At 41.5% G+C, this 19,652-nt stretch overlaps 1 protein-coding gene across 3 annotated transcripts in view; it reads right to left on the bottom strand.

The window, feature by feature from the left end:
• Positions 1–14,858: 14,858 nt before the first annotated feature.
• The window catches only part of ATF7IP (activating transcription factor 7 interacting protein), a 104,609-nt gene continuing 99,815 nt past the window's right edge, over positions 14,859–19,652 (bottom strand). For all 3 annotated transcript variants that reach the window (XM_066633643.1, XM_066633644.1, XM_066633641.1), the window contains exon 15: positions 14,859–19,594. In XM_066633643.1, coding sequence (XP_066489740.1) covers positions 19,178–19,594 — 417 coding nt within the window. In that variant the 3' untranslated portion in view covers positions 14,859–19,177. The remainder of the gene's footprint in view (positions 19,595–19,652) is intronic.

The raw sequence follows: 19,652 nt of genomic DNA on the forward strand, positions 1-19,652 counted from the left end.
ATAAATAGTGACCAGCTCTTGGTACAGTAAGGCTATAATCCTATGCAAATTTACCTGGGAGTAAGTCCCAGTGGGACTTACTTTGTAGTAAGCATTCAGGCTAGTATTCTAATATGTGCTAAATATATTCTAATATAGCATTCTTTTATATCTATTTGGGATTTTTTAAAATCTCATTGCACTCAATTTATATATTTGTTTCAAAACTATTGCAACCAACTCCAAATGTTTGGGATGAACTGAGCTAGATTTTTCAGTGAGACTGATAGAGGGTATAGAATGAAAGCCATTTATGCTATGCCATTATGGTAAATCACTAGGGTAAGGAAGTTTAATAGGGGATGCTCACATGCTTAAAAACATGTTTAAACAAGCCTTCTGATTTCTGGCCTTCTTAACTTTTTATACATCTTTTAGTTTTACAGGCTTGATTCCTCAGTGATCTGCTCTTTTACTCTTTTAATCTGACTACTGTTTTTATGGCCCTGTAGTGTGTTTTTAAATGTTTTTATCTGTTTGTATTAATGTTTTTTAAATTCTATTGTTTTTTAATATGTTGTTAGCCGCCCTGGGTCCCGTTAGGGAGAAGGGCGGGATAAAAATAAAGTTTTATTATTATTATTATTATTATTATTATTATTATTATTAAAAAAACAACTTAAAAACCATTTCTCTGTCTCTGTTTGAAAATCTTGACATTGCAGGAGGACAGCTTTGCTAAAATTGGCAGACTGTCAAGTAGCTCTTGGCAACAGAACAAGAGAGATAACTTTAGAGGAACAATAGGCTGTCTGTTTGAACAGAGAATGTCCATCTTGGCAAAAAGCAGGTTGCAGTTTTAAAATCATTATTCTTTCAGGCTCCTTTTAGAACCAAAGGACAGTGATATATACATATATTAAACACTAAGAGAGCTATTTAGTAGGTAATATACCAAAGCATCATAGAAATACTGAGGAGATCACTATGTCTGCTTGCCTCTCACTTATTCTTTAAATATTTTGAATAGTTTTGTCCCTAAAAGGTGTAACCAACATATAGACATATAAGAGTTATCCTAAGTGAGTTTTAATTGCCTGATTTCATTAAAAAGGTTTAATAAGACATAATAAAGCCATTTCAGGTTAAAATCATAAGTCAGAGAAGCAGCACCGTAAGCAGTTCTGTTAAAAGTCACAGCTTTGGAATTTGGGGAAAGTTGCATCTCAAAGATAGATAAGGCTCTTTTGGCACCAGAAATCAGGGAAAATGGAATGTTATGAGGATGAGAACACACATAGGTTTGCAACATTGTCATACGGAAAGGTTTTGGCATGTTCATTTGGCAGGTTGAAATAGGATTTCTTAGCTACGCAGGAGAAAACAGAAACATCCATGAGAAAGCCCCTGTTTGAGCAAAAAAGCTGACAGAGAAAGCTGTAATTTGGTTGAAAATGAATGAGAGAAAGATTCCTTAAAAGAAATCTTTCCTTAAAATGAGAGTTTCGCTTGTTTTGTATTAAAGTATATGAAAATACACCACTATACATCTTAAAAGGTACCAAGAAACAAATAGAATAGAATAGAAGAAGGTCCAAAAGACCTTCCTTAAAAGTTGGCAGAAAGCCCCACAGTGTTTGTTGGGAACAGGAGGAATAACGTCAGACAAGATAAAACTGCCTCCTTGCAACAAATATGAGGTCATTCCATTAGTGTGCCAAGAGATAAGGTCTAAATACTTGCCAAAAGGCCAGTTCTGAGTAAAAATAAGGTTACAGTGCACTCTACTGGTTGTTGAAAACTTCAAATTGTATATGTTTAAATGTATGGTTTTGCCTTATTTGTAACTTGTAACTTGAAACTCACCAATCAAATGTCTGAGGCTATCTCCAGCCTATAAAAAGTAAAGCCCGATCTATGATGTCAAACTCTAGCCAATGAAAAGTTCATATGCCTCAAACAAAGGACCCAAAATGTAATAAAAAGGTCAGGTTCAGATTGAAAAGAGCACTGAAAACTTGGACAGGAGTCCCTTGAGATGCCAGTTGCTGGCAATGAAATAAAGCTTGCAGACAATCACCACTCTTGCCTACTGAGTCTTGCTTTTGAATCTTGCAACACCTTGCAACAAGACATAATACATTTCAAAGTACTGTAGAAACAACTAGCAGGAGAAGAAAAGTCACTAAGGCCCAAATCCTAACCAACTTTCCAGCACTGACATAGCAGTGTGAATGGGGCACATGCTGCATCCTGCAGTTGGGTGGCAGTCATGGAGGCCTCCTCAAGGTAAGGGAATGTTTGTTCCCTTACCTCAGAGCTGCATTGCCCTTACCTTGGTGCTGGGAAGTTGGTTAGGACTACACCCTAAGAAATTTAATGTGGATTTTTTGCTGTTTGTTGTATACTCTTAGTGGGATGTGGCCTTGGGGAGGGCAGTCATGACAAGCCCCTGCTCTTCAAAATTTACCACTGTGTCACTGTTCCTACAGCAGGCCAGCCTTTTACATTTTTAATATTCGGAAGAGAGATCCCTGGACCCTCCAGATACTGGTTCCTTTCCTTATCTTTCAGGTTTGACATTATTATTATTAACAGTATTTATATACCGCTTTTCAACAAAAGTTCACAAAGCAGTTTACAGAGAAAAATCAAATAACTAATGGCTCCCTGTCCCAATAGGGCTCACAATCTAGAAAGATGCAAAAAGATTACATTACATTAGCTTCAGATTTTAAAGTATAGTAAGGCATTTTGGAATCTTTTAACTTTACCTCCAACATAAGATATGACAAGATCATAGGCTCCAAGCAGAAAACCAACAAGTCTTATATGCAACTCCTACCCACCCTGCCATATTGCTTTCCACAAATGCCAAATGAAGATAACTTTGCTCACAAGAACCAATTTTAATTAAACCTCTTTCCAATACTGATAGGTCAGACCAAGTACTTACTGCAATGGCAAAGTAATTGATTGCCCACTGGAGCAGGAGAAAGAATCCTGAATTGAAGAGGGGAAAGTGCAAGCTGTCCTCACCAAAAAATTGCCAGTTGGCCTTCACTGACTTGCATGGGAGCACTGAGTTTGTGGGTCCTGATCCACAGAGCTGGTTTTGATTTGCTCTATCCTGAGACCAAGCTATGGGACTCTGAAATTGACAGTGGGGTACAAGAAAAGGTGCAGCTTTGCTGAGATTTGAAACTGGAACAGGCAGCATCCACACAGCTGTTTTGACTCTGGAATGGGCATGGCCAGCTGCCCTCCCCTAGTGTTGCACGGCAAATCAGGGTTCAAGAACAAACTCAGCAGACTGAAGTTGTGGTGGTTTCCAAGCTTTTATTCATTGCCAGCAATGGGCTTCTCTCAGTGGTTCAAACGGGGAACACAGAGAGCTGTGGTCTCTCAGTGTCCTAGAGAAAAAGCAACATTCCCTGCTGGGTGTGACCATATATACCTGTAGGTTCTTTGTCTCAAGAAAACTCCAATCATATTTGTTAGAGCCCATGATGTCAGAAATGGGGATTTTTCATTGGCTATTGCCATATCTGGAGCATACATTTAAATATCTCAGGTTACTGTATTCGCCATTTTGGAGAACTCCTCCCCTTTCTGTAATGTCAATACTATTCCAAAAGGGGGCAGTGTGCCTCTATCCTAATTTTCCCAATTACACTAATCTTGTAATAATTCATTTATTTTAATCCGTGTTTATATTTATTTTAATCACCAATTTATCCTCTGTCTTATTCTGGATTCAGATATTTTATATCTATTTTCTACAAGAAGTTATTAACTGGTTTCGGATTTCTGTAAAATCTCTCTCTTCTCTAAGTTGCATTTTCAAGAGACTCACATTCCTGAGGTATCTTCCTTATTGGATTCTGCCAACTTTGATATGTAGCCTCACTAGTTTCATATCTGTTCTGTCAGTTTTGATTTTGAACAGACTCTCTGCTAATGAGTCTATGCCTACCAAGATTAATTATTCTCATTACTAGAAATATTCTTAAATTCACTATCTATTCTGGCGCCTAGGAAAGTCTGGGCATTTTAGTTAGTTGTCAAATTTGAAATATTCCTGCCTAGATAAGAATTCCACATTCCATATTAGCTATGTTGCCTTTATTTTGCAAGCCTCACTCTAAGGCAGACTCAAATCCTTTTAACTTTGTTTTCCCTTATTAATTTAACTAATATTCAGCAAAGAATATACTTGCTAACTTCTGAGTTTACCAACAATAAATTTTGTAACATTCTATGTGCTACTTTCCTTTTAAATGACTTCAGAACAGTTTTTAAGGTCCCTATTTGGTACTGGAGCTTCTGTATCAAACTGTTCAGAAGCTGGTATTTTCATTTGTGGACTTCATATGGCTTCTGTTTACGACTTCATCAGTTAACCCTCATTACCCCCATTAGGGTTCATCAGTTTATTGCCTGGCTTAATCTTGCTACTGCTTTAGAGATCATAGAAGGCTCTCTTCTGTCTAAATGTAGGCCTTTCTTCTGCAGCCTAACTCTTAGATGTTATACTGTTCCTCTGTAAATATATTATTTTAAAACTTTATTTTGGTTTAGCAATGTCTTTTGGTTTTTAAAATAATCCAATATGCTCTTCTGTGTGTTTTCCCCTTCTCTGCTCAATACTGTCTGGAATTGCAGATGAAGAGGGGGGGATTCCAGCAGCAAGCAGCTGGAGCTCAGATGCCATTAATCTTGTCAAGGGGGATTCTTTGAAGCCTGTAATCTAATCAGGGTGTCAAATTGTTTTATTGCTTAAGCAATTAACTACCTCTATTTGTCATCTGGGACCTCTCTGTGTTAGGCTAGCTCTGACTCTGAAGTTCATTTGATATTCCCTATTTCCAAACTAATTCTTTTATTCCCTAACTTATTTACTCATTACATTTCCTCTACTTATTATACTTCTCCTTTAATTTTGTTCTTATAAAAGACCAATTAGGATGTATCCTTGATTCCTTCCCAACAGACTTTTCCTTGAGGACTCCCAGCTTGTAGTCCTCCCTCTAAGGCTTCTGGGTAAAATGGATCTAAACTCTTCTTGGCAACTGTGCTTGTGAACATGCTAACATACATATTTCTCTCTAACTTAACATAACATTTGATTCATACATACATTTGAACAACATTAGCACATGAACATGTATTTCCTTCTGGCCTGTTAAGCATAAGTTTGGCTTTTCCCTTTGGCCTTGCCTTACTAGCACTGTTGCCATGCTACTCGGAGTATGCCAAACGTAGAAGGGGGGAACAGTTGCTGACGTCCCAGGACTGTGCTCAGAGAAAGCTTGTACTGTGATTTGGAGGAAAAGCTGGATTACTTGCTGCTGTTTGCCTGGCCACTTCCTCTACCTTCAAAGAGGAGTTTTTTAAGTGCAAAAAATAACCTTTACGAAGTAACAAAACCCTAAGGAAGCCTTCCCCAAATATTTGAGCAGATGTTTGAATGTCACACAATGAAAAGAAAAATGAAACAGCCAGCTTACCTGAAGACTGGCAGGAGAGGCAAACAGAGTGAGGCCTTCAAAGTTGCTCTGCAGGCTGCACACATGTCATGAAAGGGGCAAGTGAGCTAAGTTCAGAACAAGACAGCCCCTGCACCAACTCCCATTTCCAGGCACACCTCCAGTGGAGGAGGCAGAAAGAACCAACATCTGGGAAGGGTATTTTTCATAGGAAAGGCAAAAACTGGGTAAAAGCAAAATAAAGGCTTCTACTTGAAGCCATGTTGAATGCTTGGAACCATGCTAGCCAGACACAGCTGTGAGAAAGTTATTAATTAGGACATTTCTGAAGAGCTAGCTTCTCAGAGGGATGTGGGAGCAGCCAGCCCTTGCCTCTAAGAGGTAGCTGTTCCTTGATTGACTCGATTGGCCAAGGACACCTTGATTGTTCCAGCTGCAGGTATTCAGGTTGGGAAGGGTGACCCTCCATGAGTTGCCTGACGGCAAGTCCACCACTAGAACCTTCAACTGATTCTAATTTCTAATTGGCTGTTGAGCTCAAGTCAATTATAAGAGGAGTCACCTGTTAAGAACATTCTTTGTCTTAGTTCTTCTCTGGCCTGTGCTCTGAGCACTCTGTTCCAAGATGGACAGCTCCTGACTGTGGCAGGGCTGACTGATGGACTTACTGATTTGAGACTTTGGTGAATGACAGTATTAGTGTTAGGAGTTAGTTTTTATTTAATTTTGGTGTATTGTATGCTCTTTAAATTCCTAAATCTATGCCTAAGTAAAGTGCCTGTCTTATGTTATTTCTATCCTCTAATAAATCCTATCTATTTATAGGTGAATTATTGGAAACATGGAAGGGGGGGAAACTGGTGGTAAATGGGACCTGCTTCCAGTGCTTTGGCCTTATGCTACCCTGATGCCCAGTAACTGTGCCTGGCACCCTGTTGCAAGCCGAGTGGGTACTCTGACTTGGAAGCCAAGGCTTGGGAGGGCAAATTGACCTGTTGTATGGTCTGTAGGCTCTTCGGGTTGAGAGAGCAAATTAACAGGAAGCAGAAGCTGGTTAGGTAATTAGAGGGTGATTGGATTATTGCCCTGCTGATTGCCTGACTTGTGAAAAGCTTTTGCCTGCCTGATTGTCAGTGTTCACATCAGCCCCTTATGAGGAGGATACACACTGTAATTTTCTCTCCAGGAAAACAGGGCAAACTCAAGTGGAGATAGCCAGAGGGGTAGGGATGTGCTACCTCACCATGGCAGGACTAGAGCCTAGATCCACCCTTGCCCCATTGGACTCAACTTGTGCATGAGTCCTTATGGGCAAACTTTGGGACTTGGCAGGAGCCTTTCTGGAACTCTGTTGGACTCTAGTTCCAAGACTTTTTGATACATGAATCAGGTGCAGTTCTGCAGAAAAACCAGAGCTTGGGTGGATTGGTGTGTGTGTTTGTGTGTGAGGGAGCTTCGGTCTCAGAGAGGGAGGACATGCTTCACCTGAGCTCCGTCTAAAAAACTTCTTTTCTCCTGTGTATGTGTGCCTTATTATAATTTTTCCTGTTCTGTGGCACCTCTGAATGTAGGTCTGCAAGCCAAGTGTTTTGGTTTTGCAAATGTCCTTGTTGGGGATAAGAAATCAGTGTTTATCTGTTGGTATGAAGAAACGAAGCAAGCGACAGAGAACCAGCCCAGCTGCCTCCGGGGAAACTGCCCTGAAAAAGAAACGCAGCCTCAAGGTTTCTAAACAGCTACTGCTATATGAATGCCCACTTAATCATGTAAAAGTGAGTAAGACTGTGGAATTAACTTCAGAGGGGGTCGAGGAGATAGAAGAAGGGAGTCAAACATCGAGTCATCTTGGAGAAAGGAGTGAGACGCCATTATCCCCCTGTGTACATAAGGGGGCAGTGAAACCCAATTCAGCGTGCAATGTAGCTACTAATACAGACAATTTGGAACTGATAGGTCTCAAGGAACCGAAAGCCTTGTTTGGTAAACAATGTGCTCTCTTTTCACAAACTCTGCATACTATCTTTAGAGGCCAGCAGTCTATGGCCTGCAAGTTGGAGGCTTTGTGTAGGCAGATGAAAGCACTCACAGTGAGGGACAGGTCTCCCTGTGGGGGTGACATTCCTGCTGTTTCCTCAGCATCTGAAGTGAGGATGAGAAGAAGGCTGCAACCTTGCAAGATCTCCCTCTCCATTTTTCAAAGCCAGTTAAATTATGGCAGGTGGCATACAAAATTCAGAGCAAAATCCTCTCTGAGCAGTCTTTTACGCTGCGATTTGCATGAAGTGGACCTGCTGAATGTGACTAGGTTAAGTTCTTCTCCCAATTGGCAAAATATTCTGCTGTCTTTTTGCCAGGATACAATACCTCAAATGCTTTTTAAGTTCTCTTCTATATCGTTTTGGAATACGACCTAAGAAAGTCTATTATGAACCTCCCATTATTGTTTTTACCCAATCTCGGGGAGTTGGACATCCCGATATAGTTAGGGCAGAGGTTTCCCTTACCAGGCCTAGAACCTCTGAGCATATGGACTCTCAACTCTTGGACCCCACATTTGAACTTCAGCTAAAAGAGTCATTTTCAGAGCTAGCTCTGTTAGAACAGGAGCGTTTGATCTCAGCTTTGAAGGAACTGGTGCAAGACTTTGAAAACATACAAGATACATCAGTTTCTACTCTACTCCAGAAGCAGGCTGCCCCTCCAGAAGATTTGATGGAAATGGATGTAGCTGTGAAACAAATACCTGCTTCTAAGATCGTTCATCCAGATCTACAGTGTCTAATGGACTTTAAAGAACAGTGAGTGGCACCTCCTCTTTCTTCAACCTCTCTGCTGCTTCCTTCTCAGGTTGGAAAGAGTACTTTGGAAGAAGTAAAGTCTGCTTCTGTTGCCCATGGCTGGGCGCTCTTGTCTGCACATAGTGGATGTCAAACCCCTGGAATAACAGTAACTGATCACAAGTTATCTTTCTAGTGAACTGACCATTATGGAGGCTGTTGAATCTTCGTCTGGTAATGACCAGACAATTTTGGATTGCCAAGCACAGCGTACTCATTCTTCTCCAAATACTACAAATTTGTATCCAGCTGTGAAGTTGGGCTCAAGCCCAGTTGGGATTCAAAGAGTCTCCAAGGGGGTTTCATACAGAAATGTGGGGGCTGAGTTCCCTGTACTGAATCCCTGTGTGGCAGCTGATATAAGTTTTACCATCTCTCCTTTTGCAAATAGTCAGGCCCCTTCAGTGGGTATTTGACCCGAGTGCAGCTACTGTATTTCATCTTGTTTCATGGAATGTGGCAGGGTGGGCGGGGAAATTAGGGCAGTCTGATTTTTTGGATTTTGTCAAATGGGATGTTTTATGTTTTCAGGAAGTCTGGCTCTCCTCTCCCCCCCAAGTAGATGGCTTTAGAGCCTTTTTACTCCGGCGGTCCCTGGTTTGGGAAGGGGTAGACTTAAGGGGGGATTACTCTCATTGATCTCTACGAATTTGTCTATTGCAGCGGAATCCCTGCCCGCTTTTGACTGTTATACTCTGGTGGTAAAACTTAATTTACAGCCAAGTCCCCTAATTTTGGTTAATGTGTACTTCCCGCCACTTGTGGGTTTAGTCACTTTAAGGCAAATTTGGACCAATTTTGAGAAGCATCTTGGGGAGATTCAAGAGGCACATCCTTCTGCTCAGGTGGTCGTTTTGGGGGATTTTAATGCAAAAATGGGCAGAAATGATTTTGAACTCTTTACAAAATTTGGAGCTTTTTCTCCACCTTTTTCTGACCCTTCTCCATTGTGCAAACGGGTATCAAATGACTGCAGGTGTAATCGTCAGGGCTTATTTTTGGCCCAATGCTGCATAAAGCAAGATCTAATAATTCTTAATGGCTCATGGCCTGAGGATCACCTGGCTGTGTGCTCCTTTTGGAGGGGGGCTAAACCCTCACTTCTAGATTATGTGGCTATTTGTAGGTCATTGCTCCCAGATTTGCTGGACTTTAGGGTACTTAGTAGATCAGAGAGTGATCACCTCCCATTATCACTCAAACTTTCAACAGCTGGGCAGTTTAAGTCTAAAGAGATTCATCAGGTTAAAAGAGAAGATGTTTCAGACCTCATTGATAAATTAAAGATCAATAAGTCACCGGGCCCTGATGGCATACACCCAAGGGTTATTAAGGAATTGAAGAATGAAGTTGCAGATCTCTTGACTAAGGTATGCAACTTGTCCCTCAAAATGGCCACGGTGCCAGAAGATTGGAGGATAGCAAATGTCACGCCTATTTTTAAAAAGGGAAAGAGGGGGGACCCGGGAAACTATAGGCCGGTCAGCCTAACATCCATACCGGGTAAGATGGTGGAATGCCTCATCAAAGATAGGATCTCAAAACACATAGACAAACAGGCCTTGCTGAGGGAGAGTCAGCATGGCTTCTGTAAGGGTAAGTCTTGCCTCACAAACCTTATAGAATTCTTTGAAAAGGTCAACAGGCATGTGGATGCGGGAGAACCCGTGGACATTATATATCTGGACTTTCAGAAGGCGTTTGACACGGTCCCTCACCAAAGGCTACTGAAAAAACTCCATAGTCAGGGAATTAGAGGACAGGTCCTCTTGTGGATTGAGAACTGGTTGGAGGCCAGGAAGCAGAGAGTGGGTGTCAATGGGCAATTTTCACAATGGAGAGAGGTGAAAAGCGGTGTGCCCCAAGGATCTGTCCTGGGACCGGTGCTTTTCAACCTCTTCATAAATGACCTGGAGACAGGGTTGAGCAGTGAAGTGGCTAAGTTTGCAGACGACACCAAACTTTTCCGAGTGGTAAAGACCAGAAGTGATTGTGAGGAGCTCCAGAAGGATCTCTCCAGACTGGCAGAATGGGCAGCAAAATGGCAGATGCGCTTCAATGTCAGTAAGTGTAAAGTCATGCACATTGGGGCAAAAAATCAAAACTTTAGATATAGGCTGATGGGTTCTGAGCTGTCTGTGACAGATCAGGAAAGAGATCTTGGGGCGGTGGTGGACAGGTCGATGAAAGTGTCGACCCAATGTGCGGTGGCAGTGAAGAAGGCCAATTCTATGCTTGGGATCATTAGGAAGGGTATTGAGAACAAAACGGTTAGTATTATAATGCCGTTGTACAAATCAATGGTAAGGCCACTCCTGGAGTATTGTGTCCAGTTCTGGTTGCTGCATCTCAAAAAAGACATAGTGGAAATGGAAAAGGTGCAAAAGAGAGCGACTAAGATGATTACGGGGCTGGGGCACCTTCCTTATGAGGAAAGGCTACGGCGTTTGGGCCTCTTCAGCCTAGAAAAGAGACGCTTGAGGGGGGACATGATTGAGACATACAAAATTATGCAGGGGATGGACAGAGTGGATAGGGAGATGCTCTTTACACTCTCACATAATACCAGAACCAGGGGACATCCACTAAAATTGAGTGTTGGGCGGGTTAGGACAGACAAAAGAAAATATTTCTTTACTCAGCGTGTGGCCGGTCTGTGGAACTCCTTGCCACAGGATGTGGTGCTGGCGTCTAGCCTAGACGCCTTTAAAAGGGGATTGGACGAGTTTCTGGAGGAAAAATCCATTATGGGGTACAAGCCATGATGTGTATGCGCAACCTCCTGATTTTAGGAATGGGTTACGTCAGAATGCCAGATGTAGGGGAGAGCACCAGGATGAGGTCTCTTGTTATCTGGTGTGCTCCCTGGGGCATTTGGTGGGCCGCTGTGAGATACAGGAAGCTGGACTAGATGGGCCTATGGCCTGATCCAGTGGGGCTGTTCTTATGTTCTTATATCACCCTACTGATCATCTAGGACCTGTGACCAGATGTGTGAAATGGACCAGTCATGTCAGTGTTAAAATTCAGGGGCTTTTGAGTTGTGAGCGGATAATGGGCTTTAGGGATGCAATTATAGCTAAGGAGGGTGATCCTTTATCGCATTATAATAATGTTGTTGCTGCCTTAAAACCTTTTTTAAGTAGTTACACGCGCAACAATATCAGTCTGAGACGTAGATCTTATTATTACTATTTTGAATGTAGGATCCTGAAGAAGCAGGTTACTGCTGCTCTGATTATGGCGAGAGAATCTCAATTGGAGGCTCATTATGTGCATCTAAAAAACTTAAAAAAGCAATTTAAGGAAACCATCAAACTTAAAAAGGAAATCTTCATAAAGAAAAATTGGGAAGACTTAATTAGTGTGGCCATTCAGAAAAATACTTCTCTTTTCTGGCATACTATTAACCCACTACTGAAAGTGTCTCCCTCAGGAGCCTCTAATCATATTACAGCATCAGAATGGGTGGAACACTTTCAGGGGATTTATGCATCAGAGGAACCCCCCTGTCCAGATTTAAGATCAAAATTATTATCTGAAGATTTTCCATCCTGGGAACCTGTAACTAGTGAGGAGGTTGTCTCTCTTATCAGGAGAGTAAAAAGTGGAAAAGCTCCAGGGGAAGATTTTATTAGGAGTGATATGCTTAAAGAACACCAGGATTGGTGGGCTCCAACTTTGGCTGCTTTATTTTCGTATATCGATGAAACTGCTAATATGCCTTCAAATTGGGGTTGGGCGATTATAGTTCCCATTTATAAGAAAGGAGGTCATGAAATTCCCTCAAATTACAGGCCTATTAGCCTGCTAAATGTTATTAGCAAACTCTATGCTTTACATCTAAGAGATAAGCTATTAGCCTGGATGGAATCTCAAGACATTATAGCTGATATTCAGGCAGCCTTTTGCCCCAGAAGATCACCCCTTGATCAGACTTTGGTGCTGCAATTCCTTGTCGAGAAACATCTGGCCACTAGGGGTTCAAGACTTTTTGCAGCCTTTGTTGATTTCAAGGCTGCTTTTGACCTAATCCCTAGATAAAGGCTATGGGATAAGTTTGCAGCTTCATCTATTGATCGTCGACTAGTGTTGCTTATGGTCAGCTTATATAGCAACTCTGGCATAAGGATTAGGTGTTCATCTAGTGGTCATTTAACGAAACCAATTTTAGTTAATAAAGGGGTCAGACAGGGCTGTGTTCTTGCCCCCCTTTTATTTAATTTTTATATAAATTCACTGATTACCTCCTTTGATGATCTGGCCTTACATCCTCCAAAGCTTGCTGATCGTTACGTCCCTGTTCTGGCATATGCTGACGATGTACTTATATTATTAAGAACACAGGTCGGCATGAGGAGGGCCCATCGCCATTTAGCCCTGGTTAGCTCACAGGAGAAATTGATCATTAATTCTGATAAAACAAAGGTGTTGGTTTTTGCCAGACGCTATAAGGCCCATTGATGGCTCCTAAATGGGAAACCCATCAAGCAGGTTAAATTAATAAAATACCTGGGGGTGATTTTTCACTATCAAGGTGGCCGTTTGGCCCATAAAAACTATGTTGGTCAACCAGCACAGAAAACATCTGGTGCCATTTATCGTTTTTATTCATCCAAAGGTGCCAAATTTCTCCCTGCAGCTTTAAGGCTGCATAATGCTAAAACTAGGGCTCAATTGCTTTATGGTTCTGAGATCGCCCCATATTTAAACACCACGTCTTTAGAGGTGATCCAGACCAAATTTTTGCGTCAACTGATGTATGTCCCCCGATGTGTGCCGAATACTGTGGTTAGGCTGGAATCTGGCATCCCAAGTATAGAGATGTCGATGTGGCTAAATGCCTTGCATTATTTCTTGAAGATTCTCTCGAGACAGGGTAATTTTACTCATTTGATCTTTTTGGATCCCTTTATAGGCTCCTGGGAAAAGAGGTGCCTGGACTACTTTAATTTTTGCGATCTTTCCCCTGAGTCTTTAACGATGATGAGCCTGGGAGACGCAAAAGAAATTTTGCATCAGAGGTTGGTGGATCTTGAATTGAGATCTGCGAGAGCCAGACTTTCTACATATGTTTTTCTTGGGGATCAAGCTTTTATGCTTTCTCCTGCCAGATATTTTTATAACATCACTATTCCAAAATTCAGGATTGCTTTTACTAAAGCCAGGTGCAATGCACTTCTATCAGCAGTTCTTTTGGGACGTTATGCAAGGTGTCCTTACTCAGAAAGACTTTGCCCCTGCCATAATAATGTGGTGGAGACAACTGCCCACATTGTTCTGCAATGTCCAAACTATGATGATTTGCGATTTAAATTTATTTCCCCGATTTTTGGCGCTGTAACGGGGATGCAGGTGGAGGAGCAGCTTGCTTTTCTGCTATCTGATGTTAATCCTGATATATCGCTCAGGGTGGCCCGTTTCTGCCATGCTGCACAGTTGATAAGAAAGAAAATCGAGAGTATAAACTGATGATTTTATATATGTGTAAAGGGATGTTGGTTTTAATTTTGTGTATTTTGTTGTGTTGATTTGTGACTAGCTGGTCGGATGACCGTTAATAAAGTATCTGATCTGTGTGTGTGTGAGTGAGAAACAGAGTTCTCATTTAACAAGAACACCGGTGTTGCCTGGCCTGAATGAATGTCCAGTCCTTGGCACTTGCTGTTCACTGAATAGGTACTCCTCTCATGGCACTTTCCAGTTGGAGCATGGACCAAAGCAGGCAGGAATGTGAGCCAAGCAGTAATCCTGTTCTTATTGCTTGCCCGCTTGCATCCATGAGTGATCAAAAACAAAATCACTCTGCCTTCTTCTCCTTCATCTTGCCCGCTAAGCAAGAAAGCCAGATGAGCAAGGAGGAGGCTGCAAATATCCTCCTCACTTTTAGATCTTCCACTGTTTCCTGCTTGCTCTATCCCTACACATCCAGCAAGTTCCACACAGCCTGTTTGTTGGAATATGGCTGGGGAGGAGGAAACGGGACTAGAAGATGGAGGGGAGGGAACTCTAGAGTGTTTTACTGAGCTCCTTGTCCATTGTGGTAGAAATCTTGACATGTCTACCTCTTGAAGTGTCTGTCACCATTTCAAGCTACCAGGCAGGTCACGTACTCAGTAACTTAGAAAAACAGGATGAGCAGTTGCATGGTGCAATTGCTATGATTCCCATTCTTTACCACATAACCCCAGAAATCTATCACATAATATGGGTGTCATGATCCTTATCTTTGACCACACAGCCTCTAGACCAGGGTGGTGCAACTTCTATCAGCCAGGGAGCCACATGACCCTGGCATCATCCCCCCCAACTGCACAGGCGCTTAAGTAACAAGCAGTGACATGATGACATCACCACCAATTACTTTTGGGTTCTGAGCCACTGAAGTCACCTAGATATGTGTTTGCACAAAATATACAAGGGGAAAAAAGGAGGGAGTGGCCTGGTTCCATATGAACACTAGTCCATTCTGTCATAGCAATCATCAGAGAGGTTTTTGTTTTAAATCCAAGACCCTTTTGATGATCAGAACCAACCACACAAACTCCAAAGATTAAAAACCCAGTAGTTTTATTTCAAAGTATAAATCTCAGGCTTGTCAGACAAAACCCCACTACAATTAACACGTATACAGACACTAATCTACAATGCATACAAAAATTAGGGTTTGCCAGTGCCTTGCTTAAACTGGACTTTTTGGTACATCCTACATTACCTTTATTTACATGGTCATCTGCAGAAGAAAAAAAAAATCAGAGTGCAAGTTTACATAAAGGGTTTTTGTAGGAGTTTATTTGCCAGTAGCCGATAAGTTACTCAAGTCCAACAAGTACCCCGAAGTTTGGCTGTCCAGTTAACTTTATTTACAGATAAAACGTCAGGCCCAGACAGCACTTTAAAATACACTTTCAAACAGGAAAGCCAGCACAGTAAGATGAGAAACCAGTCCAAGTGTTTTAAAATATTGGTTGGATCCAATGATTAAAAAAAAACACATTTTAATTTTGTGTTCTTATCTACTTGTACATTTTACTCTTCTCAGCTGGATACAGGAAAGATAAGGTACCCTGTTTGTGGGAATACTAGAAGGGCCTCCTCTGTTTTGCCAAAACATTGGTAATTAGTTTTCATCCTCTCAATACACAAAAGGGGGGGGGGTTAAAGTCTTCAATAAATCGTTCTGAAAAAACCTCGATATTTTTGCTGCTGACTGAATAAAAATACTAAAAGGAATTCTAAGGCTGCATCATCTGAACTTAGTTTTGTACTGCATTTGCAGCTCCACTACCCAATACTGTGAGGTGGCTATTCAGGGAAACAAGGTATGAAGCTATTCATACACTATCTGGCCCTATATGTTATGTGGATTCCAGGTTACAGGCCAATGAAGACAAAGTGTCTGAAGTGAAAGTGAAATCACCAATATGATTTATTGCAGCACAACTCCACATTCTAATCCCAGCAACTGTCCTTTTGCTCCAAAAGCTTTGCAGTTCTCCTTGAGTCCTTCATGTGCAATGTATACACTTAATGAGGCACAGTAATTTCCCCAATACAACTAGACAGCTAGCCTTGGTGATCCTTGAAACACACAGTGTAATTGTATGTTCAGAGATCTCAGAACATTTGCCAACATGCTTGAGCATCCCATCTTTATCCATCAAGCCACCAGTATGGCAAGCAAGCACATGTTGTCTCTCCCTGTCCCTATCCAAGCCTCTGACATAAGAGCCATTACGCTTTACATGAAAGGTTTTCTAGCTTAGAGACAGAATGAGATACATACAAGCAAGTAAACTGAAGGGACTTGTAAGAATTTTAGCAGCAATTGTCTACCACCTTCTCATGTCTGAATAGTCAGAACAGTTCACTTGCCCATTTCTCTGGAATGAAATTTGTAACTAACTAGAAGAAGGATTTTCAAGTATTAAAAGACAAAGATTGCTGAAATACAGATGAAAACAACAGACATCAGTTTCACATTTAATCGCAGTAGAAAACATAATTTTCAAGCATGGACCAGCCATATACTGCAGTAAGGAAAGCATGATGAAAAAAATACTGACAAGTACAATGTGGAGACTAAAATCCCTCCCCTCCCACCCCTCTCTTCCTTAGGATTCATAGAAAAGATCTTCTTTGCCCAATCTATAATGCACACACAGTGCAGAGTCAGACACACAATTTCACAATAAGCACTTTGCAGCTTGGTATTGTGTAATTCAGTGTAGTTTATAATACTTTGATAAAAAAGGAAGAGTTAATCTCCAAGGCCCAGTAGATGCTCAGAGTTATAAGGTGATTTTCTTCTTTGGAATAAAAACCAAATGAAACCCAGCACCAGACACAAGGTCATAAGATGGGATGTTGTATACTGCTCATTTGAGCCCCTACTGCTGCCTTCCACTTTGTGTTGTCTCGTAAAGTCAGATACATCCATTCTGCTTCAGAAAGATTTTCTTTAAAAAAAACAAACTGAAAATTTCAATTCTCAGATCTGAAGACAAGATTATGCACAGAGGCAGACAATGTTAGATCTAATTTATCAAACATTGGAATTGGGATCTGTCAGAAGTTTGCTTGGTTCAAAGTTGAATGGAAGCAGAAGAACAATGTGCAATAGTAAAAGCATAGTTGCTAATATCAGCTATACTGAGGGGTATGTAGGCATGGTTCTTTAAAACAAGGGTTCACATCTTTTTTGGGTACATCTAGAGGATTTTTTGGGGTGACATGTTCAAGAATTATCTTTGGCTGCCGTTGTTTAGAATGCATGCCCCAGGTATCCTCAATCCCCAAACCCTATAATTATGCTCACTCTCTTGACTTTACTGCCCAAGTACAATAATAAGAGAGGGGACCATTTTCTCCAATAAAAAAGGCTCAAACAAATGACATCTTTGGCTACATACTACTGGGATTGCTGCAGTCACAAGGAGTAGTGGTAAGCATCTAGTTTTTAATTTTTCTTCTTTTCAATACATTTTTGTAGTGAAATGTTCCTTCCCACAGGCTTTTGGTACTCTTCTGAAGCTGAGTTTTTTAAAGCATTACTCTTAATAAAATTCAGAGGACCAAAATATGTTCCAAACTGAGTAAACATTATCATAGCAATTGCCACTGTAGGCAGATCATTGGTTTCTTCTGTAACAAACTGCTAGCAAAGCAGGCAAATTAAGTAGTCCTGTTTCTGAAGGGATAGCACCACTACTAAACAAGTGAGACAAACCAATTTAAGTGTTCACTGTCTGCTTGAAACTGAGAAATTTCTCACAAAAATAGCAATTAAAAAATCATCCACTTCAAAGAAAATTTTTGACTGGAGCCATTAGAGACATTAAGCCAATGATTCAAAGGAAGGTTCCATGACACTCAAAAGGATTCTAGAGTGAGAAATGTAAAGTAGATGAGGACACAAGGTGTATCATCTATAAACACTCAGAGAACTTGGTTCCATACTACGTTCTTGCAGACCCTGACTTCCCAAAATACACAATTATAAACATGATTCCAATTTCAGGCTTTCTCCCTTTGAGCCTTACATTTCAATTTCAACTATAAGTATTCAAATAAAAAGTTAGAGAACAGTTAGACACTGGACAGAGTGAGAAGAGTTGCCACCCATCCCTCAACTGGAGACATGAAATCAGGAAGACGAGAGATGTGCTGCTTTCCTATGGAAGACGGCACAGAACAGCTCTGTTCAGCATCCACATCAAGTGCAGTTTAAGCATGCTTGTTTGGGATGGAAGGAGGTGAAGACCCTGTTCTGATGCCTTGGCTCAATTCATTGAAAGAATGAAAGGTTGTATCAATATTAGATTTAATCAAAGTCCCTCGGGCAAAAAATAATTTGGCTTATTATAGCACCCTAAGTGTGAGTGAGGAGAACAAGGTCATCCAGCTCGCTGACTAATTTATACTGCACACCAACTTCTTCCAGAACAACATGATATAGCCAAATACTGTCCCATATGACTCATCTTCAGATGTTAATCAGAACCAGCCATTTAAAATGTTGGACTAAATCATCTCAAGCGGAAATTATCCCCAAGACAGCTGAGTGCTACACTTCCAAAGAGTCTATAAGGAAATGATGATATTTTGGGGCTAGCAGAAGAACAGAAAAAAGAAAGAGGGCAAAAGAAGGAAGAAAACACAGAAAGCATGACTGCATTTATTTTTGAAATTACTGATTAAGGCACAAAATAAATTTTTTAAGAATAGGGGGACACAGATGAGGAGGGTCAGGAAGCTACTGGAAATGCAAATGAAGTAGTCTACAAACCTGCTTTCAGTCTGGCTTCAGAATGCTCTCTGGTTCTGGTGGTGAGCACTCTGTACGCTAGCCAATCTCTCCTCCTAATCCCCAATAAGTAGATGCACATACATTCCTCAAGAACTGGCCACATACAAGGTCCTTTTGCCCTCTATAAAGAAGGCAACATCTTGTAAGGTAAGACTGGTCACTGTTCCAATACAAAAGAAAAAGAGACCCTGAATCCTGGCTTCCCTCTTCCCTGATCACTCTTCCTGCCCTTGTGCCAGCGCTTCAATTCCTGTTCAGCCCACTCAGACATAACAGTATGAAACCAAATTCCCACAACTCAGGGGCCTTGCTTTTTATCAGGTAGAGTAGCTTGTGAAGGAAGGAGAGAAGGACTTCATACTTCATCAGAAATACAAGCTTTCCCACTGCAGGCTAGGAATTTATTTTGGTTTTGGTTATAAATTTTTGTAGTGTATGACAGAGCTATCCCAAAATAATCCTGCAGAGGGGATTTTACAGTTAGTTTCATGCATGAGAATAAACCCAAAACCAGAGTAAGCTGCAACTGTGGGGCAAGAAAGGAACCCTTCCAACTCCCTACTTTAACTGCTTTGGGAAGCAATTACATCTGTTGACTGGGGGTCACAGAAGGGTCCAAAACGTCCATAGATGTCTTTAGCACGGACTGCAAAGTAGTACTTGCTGCCAGACACAAACTGAGTCAGTGTGCACGCCATAGGCAAGGGGAGGGCTTTCACTTCCCCAATCTTTTTCCATTGGGAGGGCACAGTGGCACTGGGGTCCTCGTGATATGCATACAGATGATAGCTGTCAACACTGGCACAGCTCCGGTCCACTTCCAAAACACTCCAGGACAACACAATGCCGTTCTGGCTTTGCACACGTGCTAGCTTCAGGTGTGGCTTCTGAGGCAAAGAGGTGTTGGCAGCTTCAGGAGGCAAGCGTGATGGCTGCGGGGCCTCTGGCAGTGGGGCTGGGTGCACAGGCCTCAAGGGCTCCTAAGGGACAGAAAAATGTTTAAGAAATGAGGTGCAAGGGCAGTGAGAGAAGAGGCAG

This window comes from Tiliqua scincoides, chromosome 7 (assembly GCF_035046505.1).
Source record: "Tiliqua scincoides isolate rTilSci1 chromosome 7, rTilSci1.hap2, whole genome shotgun sequence".
NCBI lineage: Eukaryota > Metazoa > Chordata > Lepidosauria > Squamata > Scincidae > Tiliqua > Tiliqua scincoides.